Below are 10920 nucleotides of genomic sequence, written 5' to 3' on the forward strand. Positions count from 1 at the left end.
TAAAGAATAATGTATTTGTTTTACATAATGTTTGGTTAATTTTTAAATTATTTTCCAAAAAACTTTTCAATTGAACTTTAAATCAGATCTTTTTTAAAACATGATTAAAATACATAATAAACGTACGTTCATAATATTACATGTTATTTAACTTAAAGAAACTAAAAATCATATACGGTTTAATAATATAATATTTATATTCAAGCAAGCATGCATTAACATCTCAATGTCAGGATTAGTTTAGGGTGACTGGATTGCATGTTGAATGGGTTCACTTAATACTTGTAACTTCGTCTAAACTAATATATTTAAATAATAAATACAATAGAATATGGGTTAGTAACATCCATTCTACCTATTCCATTTAATCCTTTTGAAATGTTATGCAATTATTTTAATTTTATAGAGTGAAAGATTAAGTTCAGAAGAGACAGACTATGGGGCACCTTATACACATACAGTAAATTTGTTTATGACCTTTGCATATACAGTCTTTCTTCCAGACTTTTTTCTTTGGGTGGGCACTAGATTGACATTTCCAGGGGGGGGGGCATATAAGTGAGCTGTGTTTTACTTACACAAATTAAGCCACATGCCTAATTGGGACAACTCTGAGTGAGACATTCGATTGCCTTAAGACAGTATTCAGACCTATAGATATTCGGGTTACTCATCGCCTTGTCAACCACACTGTCTGTTTTATTGAACACAGATTAAAATTAAAAAAAGGAAATTGCAGCTAGTTTCTGGTAATCCTTGGAATAGTTGCTTAATTTTAACTTCTAAATTTTTAGACAAAAACAACAAAAATCTGATAAGGGCAAAAGGTACACAATATTATGACACAACACGCGCTTGAGTTGAAACCCCAGGGAAGGGGAAAGACAGAGTTAAGATTATGGTTGACACCATTTGCTCTACTAGGAGTAGAGAGGACTAAATGAAAAATATCATATAAGAAAATCTATAGAAAAGCAGAGTATGTCATCTATTTAATACTTTTACTAAAATTTAAGAAGCAACTAACACTTTCTCTAAAGTTATTTGATTAGTGGTACATCAACTTTTAAAGATTGTTTATTTTTTGCTTCTTAATGCATACTCATATAAAAGTTTTTTTAAAATTAATTTTGTTTTTATTTGCATGTCCACCTAAACATATTAAAAAAATAATTTTACAGCATTTTTTATTATCATGCCTATTCTTAGACTTCTCTGAGAGATTTATTTTCATCTGGTTGATCATCAGGTCTGTTTGTATTGAAATTATGAGTGAAATCAGTAAGTCCCTCAGAACTGTGCCTTTCACTTCTAATTGAAAAAAAGAATCTATATATATTTATATAAAGTAATGCATGTGTGTCTGTGTGTTTGTCTTTTATGCATTCCTACACCTCTCATCACATCGCCGTGAAACTTTGGGAAGTTGTTGTGAATATTTCTGGGGAGGTTTCTGCAAAAAATAAAATTCAAATTTGCAGGGGTGGCGCCCCGGTAGGGAGCTATTTGTTTTTTCTCTATGTGCGGTATATAAAAATAAGAGTCAATTTTGGTTTGAAACCGTTCATCAGATAGACATGAGACTTTGGGGAACTAATTAGAACACTCCAGTAGTGGTTTCTGTAAAACAATATTTTTTTTTTTTTATTTCGCAAGAGCGGCGCCGGGAGGTTGCGATTCTGCTCTATATACGGTATATAAATATATATTTTAAAAAATGAAAGTGCGCCCTGCATAGTGGGTAAGCGGTACTACTGAATTCAGCATTAAAACTTTAACAGGCGCAACTGTCGGCCCCCCGTAGATTGCACGACCTGAAGTGCCCTGGGCTCCCCTGAGAACACTATGGCGCCTATGTTCATTAAAAAAGGCTATACACTAAAGACCCGATGGGCAACAATAATCATTGACTATATTGAGCCAGGCACATCCCCTGGCGCCCCTGCAGGGTTCAATTTGGCGACCTGGGCTTTCCCAGTTAAATATATATCAAAGTTCTATTGGCTAGGTTACTTACTTTTCCAATCTCTTTATACGCTTTGTTTCTTTTTTTCCTGAACAAAAATTATAATTTAAACAATTTAAGTAATACTACATAAATAGATATATTTAAAAAATGAGTCAGATTATTAACAAGTTATAAGTTCTCTTAACACTTTTATCAGAATAATGCAGCAGAAATTGACCTATAGGTGCAGGCTACAATATTACTTATACTCCAACAACTATTAATCATTAAGAATCAAACTCCTATTTATTCTAAAGAAAAATGTCAACACATTTTATTAATTATTTTTTTTTCTGTTTAAATTTGTAAAGTCCAAATAAACAATGAGTTTCTTTTAAGAAACTGAAGTAAGAAATCATGATATTGGAAGAATCTGTAAAATGTCATTAAAATCAATTTTAAAAAAGGTAGATTTTTTTCTTCTACCTTATTGTCCATAAAATTTTTCCAATAGCTTAAGTACAATATCATTAGATCTTAAACTGGGTTAAGAGGACAAGAATAACTTGTCAACAGACGTTTTTTAAAGTATGATAATTAATTATGAGCATAATTGTTGCTAATTATTTACTTTATCACAACAAAAGCTAGCTGTTCTCAAATGTGGATACTCATTTTACTCTCCTCAAAACAATTATTCTGTCCAAAATAATAGACTCTAGTGTGTCCTTATTTAAACTGTGACAGCTCTTGTCCTGCATTATCTTAAGAATAATAATGCAGGTACGAAAAGTAGCTGTATTTTGATTTTTTTTTTAAAATGTTTAATTTTGATAAAAAGGTTGGTAGAAGGCAATGTATCAATATCATATTTTTAAATATTCAAATATCCATGGGGTTCAAGACTACTCTAGCAAGCTATAGTGCATTCCTGAAGATGTTGATTTTTTGAACAAAATGCTTTTGCAGACAATCTGAAGTTTCGGGAATAACTATCCATTATCACACATCATGACAAGAAGCTAGTCTTCCCATGAACCCCCTAAAATGATGTCAAACAGGCCTACAGCAAAATTAGAATTTTAGTTTTTTAAAACAGTGATTTCTTACTAAAATATTTACACAGGTCAATCAACATACAGTTATATACTGATACATTTAAAAAAATTGATTAACAAAAAGTTCTTTGAAAATGTAAAGTAACAGTTAAAATTCATATTACAACATTACATTTGAATAATGTTAAAGAGTGAAAAACCTTTTCAGAATCTCACCCCTACACTTTGTAACACATCAAACAAGTTCAAATTCCCCTCTCAGGGATTATTTGTGAACTATTGAATATTTATTTTCTTGAGATACACTAAGTTAAGTACAGCAAAAACCATTACATTTGTCCCTAATTAGTAATTAAGTTATCATCGAGGAAGGTCTATAAATGTGAATTCATTTTATAAAGAATATTTCTCTAGAAAGCTAAAGTTTTTCCTGTTTAATAGATGCTAGTGTTGGTATAAAAACTCAGATAATAGAGACTATTTTAAAAACATAAATCACTTTGCATTTGCCTAACATAAAACTTTTAAAAGTTTTAGACATGTGTTAAGTACACATTTTAAGGGCATTGGCATGTGATCAGTACCAAATTAACCGAAATGCTTAAGTCTGAACCCAATGCTAACATATTTAACACATTGTAATAACTCAAAAAGTTAAGTCTAAAAATTAAAAAAAATGGCTTAAAATTTTCTGCCGTTGCCATTGCAGACAAAGTGAATAGTATGTTATCTTTAAGGATAAAAAAGCTGAAAATATTTGTTATTTTAAATTATTTTTTAAACATAATCTCAAAACACATTACATGTTAATTGACCCAATTTGCTCAGAAAAACTTTTGATGAGATGGTCAAACATTACAACTAGCAATTGAATGTGTATATGTGTGCATACATGTCTGTGTCTAATATTAGTTTCCGCTCACCTTTCAATGAAGTGTTCATCTTTTTTTTTAATATTATTATTATTATTATTATTATCATTATTATTATTGTTGCTGTTGTTAGAATTATCACTAGAGGTAGATCAAAACCTGTGTTCCACTCTGTATCATCTGCTGGTCCTGTAAAACAAAAATGTACTTTAAACACACTTTAAAATAAAATACACATCAATGTGTTGTATACAAGTAACAGTTAAATATTTCCAAGTGTATGTTCAGTTTAGTGGTAGTTGGCTGTCAAATAAGCCAATCTCAAGAAAATGTAAAATTATTTGAGTCAATTGAGACAATTAATGCTCAGATAAGTAGGCTAGAAATAATCTATTGCCATCAATCTGTAGAAGTGATTTAAGAACAAGTTTTAATATCTGAAACAAACACTAACTTAATTTGGGGCTGTGATTTTTATGGAACCATAAGCGATAAAGACAGTAAATAATTGGTTGGCCTAAATATAGTAGCAATTAATACTATTGGTTGTAATAAACATAAATAAAAATGTTACCATTATTTTCAGCAGTTTTTCCTTTTATCCTGCAGGACTGAATGGCTGTCTGGAATACTTCACCACAAATTTCAAGTTCAAAGGTCAGATTTAAAATTTCAGAAGATTTCAGCACAACATCAGTGCAGCTGCCACCACTAGACTTTACACCGTTCTTATATATGACAGAAGTGCATGGCTCATTACCAGAGTGACAGCATAATCTAACCTTGGATGCTGTTAATTTTGAATTTGGCCAACAATCTTCATGTGTTAATATTTCGCCATCTGCTGAAAGTGTGCTTGTAGTTTTATCTAAAGCTGAAAAATAAGAATATAAATGGTAATTTTAACCAATATAATACACAATAAAAAATATCATACAATCAAACTTTACTAAAGAATACAGATGCTATTTAAAATTAATTTTGTTTTAATCATGCAATTTTGAAAAATCGCATAACCCAATCAGTATGAATGAGCTTTATATAGAAACAATATGTATCAAATATTACAATAAAGAAAACCAAATGAAGGGACATAACATTAATAAATCTAGTTAAAAATATTAATATGTGCATTATGAAATAGAGGAACTTTATGAATTTGTGACTGAATGTGTATAGCAAAGTATGTGACTTAAGTGTAACATACAAAATAAGCAATCCTTGATGCAGTTTTATATGATAGGTGCACATGTATTTTACATCAATATTTATTAAAATATATCATGTTTTAGGTTTTGTATTCAGTTATCTGAAAGAAAAATTAACAGCTGAATTAAGTAAAAAATATTGTGAAATATTCAAGCCAACTATATATTTAAATATCAATATTAATATGAAGTATCAATTCAAATTATATGATTATATTCTGTACCTGTGTCTACCTTTAGCATAGAATGAACACTTTCTGTCAATATTGCTATGTGAGTATCAAATACCTGCTTCCATGTATTCCAAATGCATTTTAAATTGACTTTAGAAATGGAATGTTAGTCTTCTCTGAAGACAAGTTAAAAACTTGGAGGAATTATAGATAGATGCTTTTAAGGGAAATTATATTTTATATATTTAATTGTAGATAAAATAGAAGTCAAAATTAAAGTAGGTAAAACAATTTTTTTTTACTTCAATAACTAAACAAGTAGTAATAACAGCCTAGGCTTTACTGTATAAAAATAAACTATTTGAAGCTAATTCACATGATACCTCATTACTGAGGTAAACAGTGAAGGTCTAGGGAAAGCCTCTCTGGATTTTATTTCAGTCTTTTAAATTATTAGCCACTTAGAAGCACTTTTTTCATCCCAGCATATTAATGACAGCAGGTGTTAAATTATAACATGATCAGCTTTAAACACAGATATTCTTTAGTAATTATACATCAGTTGTGTATAGACAATGAAACCTAAATATATTATTGACAATAATAAGTTGGTAAATTATATGAGATTAAATGAATGCATGATACAATAGTTTATTGCAATACAAGCACAGAAATAAATGCATTGTTTTTAAGGGAATTGGCGGGTGATGAAAACCAAAATAACCAAAATGCTGATTTCTAAACCAAATATTATAATATTTAGCATATGGTTATCTTAGTTAGCATATGGCTGCCTTCACCAAGGCAACTGCAGAAAGTTTTTGCCATTTTTTATTTTCAGACTTAACTCTTACTTATAACTATATGCTAGATATGATAGCATTATGTTTATAAATATGCAATTTGGTTATTTTGGTTTCTATCACCTGCTCATGCCATTAAGAGTAATGGCAGCAAACTTACAAATCATTTCTGGTAAATTTTTAATAGTGTTTTTGTTGAGACCACCATCTGAAGTCTGTATTATAACTTTTATTTCAGCTTTACTGTACTGCATTCCTGCAGTTCTGTTGATTGTGAAATGTTTAATGTCACCTGAACAGTCGTTGCAGTAGCAGCTATCAGGTGTGACCTTATTTTCTGTGGCAGACGTAGAAATAAGGCAAATCTGCAGTAAGAATGTTTTAAAAGATCATCTTCTTAAGTAATTATATAAACTGTGTCAATGAAAATTAAATACATATTTTAATATTTGCTAATCATAAAAGTGTTTATTTAGGCTTATATTATTTATTATTAAAGTAGTAATGCCAGGCTTAAATTATTTACACATTCAATTTTAGAGAAAAACTAGTAGGTTTTCCTGCATTACAAGTGATCAGTAATTTATGAGAAGCCTACAGTATGAATGTATTTAAAATAATGTATACTATAATTAGAGCTGAAATACAATACATGATACATACACAACTCCAAATGTGAGCTTCCAGTACACAAATACAAACAAGGATTTGGTAACATAAAACTAAGATGATTGTATTCATTTAAAATAAATATAATTTAATAAAGTAGAACCTTTGCATTTTATTTTATTGTGTGCATCACTAGTCAAGCGTGATTAGTTGTTTTGTTTAATTTTACACAACCACATGAGTATACAAAGTGTAGTAAAGTATGCTACTATTTGAGACCAGGTGAGCTGTAGGACTTATGAAGTAGTTATATGTTACAAATTAGTGCAGGGTGAACTAAGGTAAATCTGATATGCTTAAACCTGAATTCCTATAATTAAGTATAATTGTGTTATTGCTGTCTTATCTCAACAATGTGTCTGTGCCTGCTACAGTTTTTAGCTATGATGACATCTGAAAAATCTCCCCTTCATGTGTTCCATCATTTCCACAACAAATGATCTCAGTATAAATGATCTCATGGACAAAAGATATCAGGACAAAATATATTATGACAATTGGTATCATGGACAAATGATCTCAGACAAAATATCTCACAGCAAAATATTTTTAGTATTTGGGATTATTTTTGTCAATTTTAACATTTGTTTTTTGTCAAATGGATTTTATTTGCTTTTTCCGTACACATGATAATTGAGAGATATAATAAATGAATACGTTAAACATAACCTTTTTTAATAAATGTTACATAAAATGTATAAGCCTTGTACATTCTTTTAATTTACAAAATAGAATCAGTGATTTTTATTTTAAAATGTTTTTTTTTAAAAGAAGTTAAAGCCTGTGAGCTATACATCTGATAAATACAAATAACATTTTTATTTACCTCTTTAAAATAATTTGTGCTGGAAGGTCGGGCTTGTACAATTACTGTTTTATCCCATGAGCTACCAGCATCAGAGAAATCAACTGAACCATTCATGACAAAATAATCTTTGTTTATAATGAGCGAGCTCTTGCATTTTGAGTTGCTGTACTGCTTGTTATACTCATCAAGATTTATATTGACACCTTGTTTGTATAAAGTAAAATATTAATAACATAAGGTAATTATAGTCACTAATTTTATTTTAATTGTAGGATTAGTCAAAGTGTGACTTTTGTAAATTAACAAAGTAAACAACAGGTATAGGATCAATAATAAAGTATTGATAAAACAAAATGCATCAAAATGACAAATCAATATTTAAATCCATAGTAAATCTATAAGTTATGATTTTTACTAATATATCATTATTATCTCAGTTGAAGGTTAAATCTGTGTTGTGAATAAAATAAACCGGTAGTGATCTCCCCTAAACTTTCTCGAATATTCTTATCAAACTAAAACACTACGGGGATGGCAACCCATGTCTAAATACTTAAACTTTTAAAAATAGAATTGAATAGAATCTCGTAGAAAAAAGAATTGCGCACAAATACAATGCCCAGTTTTTCCGACTTGGTTACACATAAAATGCTGAAATTTTGATAAATCTGCATTTATTATTTTTTCCCGAATAAAATAAGTACCCTATACTCAGTATATGATGAAGTACTAAGGTGTAAAACGATAAAAACTGTCAAAATTTCATGTGATTTTTGTGCATGATTACAATACTTCCTAGTCACCTGTTTTTCACATTACTGGTCGCGGCGATTTTACGTACTAAAACTAAAATGATAGATAACCGAGAATTGTTACATTATATTTTTGTAATATGATCATTAGTTTAATAGTTATAGTTAGTTTTAGAATACTAATTTTGTTCTAGAGCTAGGCTAGATCTATTAATCTATTTTAATAGTTATTAATACTAGATTATAGATCTAGATCTAGATTCTAGATCTAACATCTGTTAATTATTTTTAAAATAATAATAGAGTAGCCTACCCCTAAATAATAATAATTAATAATAATATTACTATTAGGTAGGGCATATAATATAATAATATCCCTAATACGGCTATTCACAGTCGACTGTGAATAGACACTTCGTTATAGATTATAGATGATTCATAATAAATATATGATATTCATATCATAGCCGCTAGCGGCCCATAGAATAGATAATTAAATTAAAGCCCTCTAATATTAGATGTATGGACCTCGACCAGTTGTAGAAAATAAGTGACAATCAAATAATTTTAATAAGGAACTTACAGTTTATGATTAAAATTTGTAATAGTAGTACATCTAGTAATAGAAATACAGTCTCCATTCCTGATTCTAGAATCTAGATTATCGTTTGTAAAAGTTTCTCTTTACTCTTTAGGAACTATTTTTAGAATGGAATTCTGATTATTAATAATACTAGGGCCTAATACTTTGAAATTGGGTTGGGGGGGGGGGGGGGGATCATCCATAAATGACGTCACACTCGTAGGGGAGAGGGGGGGGGGTCCGTAATTTTGTGACGATGTGTGACGGGGGGGGGGGGTTCAGATGTTGCGACGTCACATTTTTGCACTATAAAAAAGCAATGTTAGAAAACGAATTTTAGACATTATTTCGCGTTTTAGATAACTGTTTTAATAAATTGTAATAGTTTAGACAAGATTTTGGAAAAATATCGATGTTTTGAAAAAAATTCCACTGCAATTTTGAGGGGGGGAGGGGGGGTTGTAGGTTGAGGTGTGACGTCATTTTAGGGGGGGGGGGGAGTGAGTCTGGCTTTTTGTGACGACGTGTGACGGAGGGGAGGGGGGTAGGTAAAAATCGTCAGAAGAAGCGTGACGTCATTTATGGATGACCCCTTGGGTAATGGTTTTGAAACTAATGGGTTTGGTAAACGTGCACAAGGTGATTTAATGCGAAAGGTTACAATGTTATTACTAAGTTTACAGGGTAAGTTACACACTAGCCAGAGGCGTAGCGACCCTTCCCGGCGCCCGGGGACAAACTTTAAATTTGGCGCCCCCCCCCCCCCGGGAGTTAATTTTCGATTTGCACCCTCTTCAAACTTTCGATTTGCACCCCCTCAAACTTTCGATTTGCACCCCCCCCCCAAACTATAATTTGTTTTTACAACCCATTTTGGCGCCCCCTAAGGTCGGCGCCCGGGGACATAAGTACCCCCCGCCCCCCCCCCCCCCTCCCCCTCCCCCTCCCCCCGCCTCGCTACGCCTCGGCCAATAAAAAAGAAGACAAGGAAGTATGATATTAAGGTCGCGCAGTGTCTTGTAACGATGTAGACTTATTGAGTACATGTGGGAAGGCTCGAAATGCATACCTACCTATGTTTATGTTTTTATATGCACTGACTGTGAGCCCACAAACTTTTTTTTTCTCGCGCAGATTAGAAAACGTGAGCGAGCGAGAAGCGGACGACAATGTTTAGAATTTTGAATATAAAGATATAAATATTAAAGAAATAGCCTGGCCCATCTTTCGACACGGGATTTTTCTCTCACTGTCAAGAAAACGAGAGCGGGCGGTCATATAATGTTAAATTTTTTAATATAGCCTATAATACATAGAAATAAAAATGAAAACTATATTTAAAAAAGAACAACGCACAACGTTCGTAATATATCAGCTTCTTTAGCTAATAACTATAAAAAAAAACAACCCAAAAAACATGTAACACATTTTTTGTTCGCGAATTGTGATTCCGCAGGTATGTCTCGCATTTTCTTCTCGCAGTTTACCGCCTCGCCGTTTAGCGTCTCGAAATTTCCCAACACCAGCAGTTGGGTCTATGGCTATTTTTACTGAGCACTAAAAATAGATTTCGGGAATTCAAAGAATTGTTGTGCTTTCGGTTTTCGTTAAGGTTGCCAATGTGCTGTTGCGAACAAACATATTTTTTTCGGAGGGAATTAAATAATTTGTATCCATATGAATAAGTATATATATATATATATATATATATATATATATATATATATATATATATATATATATGTATATATATATATATATATATACACAGAGGCGTAGCTAGGGGAGGGCGGGGAGGGCGGCCGCCCCGGGCGCCGACCCTAGTGGGGCGCCAAAAGGGGTTGAAAATAATTTTAAAACCTCATTTTAAGCTGCAGTTTTTAATTATAAACAGTCAAAGTAAAGAAATTTAACGGCTGAGAGCCTTTGCATACTGATTTAACTGTTTTCTACCTTGATTGGGTAACTGTAAAACGTATATCTTTAAGAAACAGCGACCGGAAAAACCGCTTTCCAGCTTCCTAGATTGGGGGGGGGGGGGGCGCT

At 31.5% G+C, this 10920-nt stretch overlaps 1 protein-coding gene across 1 annotated transcript; it reads right to left on the reverse strand.

The window, feature by feature from the left end:
- Positions 1-1205: 1205 nt before the first annotated feature.
- LOC131950142 (uncharacterized) lies at positions 1206-8082 on the reverse strand. Its single transcript, XM_059312189.1, has 7 exons — positions 8079-8082; positions 7558-7742; positions 6223-6427; positions 4453-4752; positions 4038-4067; positions 2018-2054; positions 1206-1311 (listed from the first exon to the last, which is right to left on the reverse strand). Exons 1-7 carry the CDS (start codon positions 8080-8082, stop codon positions 1206-1208), a joined length of 867 nt encoding a protein of 288 aa, XP_059168172.1.
- Positions 8083-10920: the final 2838 nt, after the last annotated feature.

This window comes from Physella acuta, unplaced genomic scaffold (assembly GCF_028476545.2).
Source record: "Physella acuta isolate Inbredline_101_S28 unplaced genomic scaffold, ASM2847654v3 ptg000738l, whole genome shotgun sequence".
Lineage (NCBI taxonomy): Eukaryota > Metazoa > Mollusca > Gastropoda > Physidae > Physella > Physella acuta.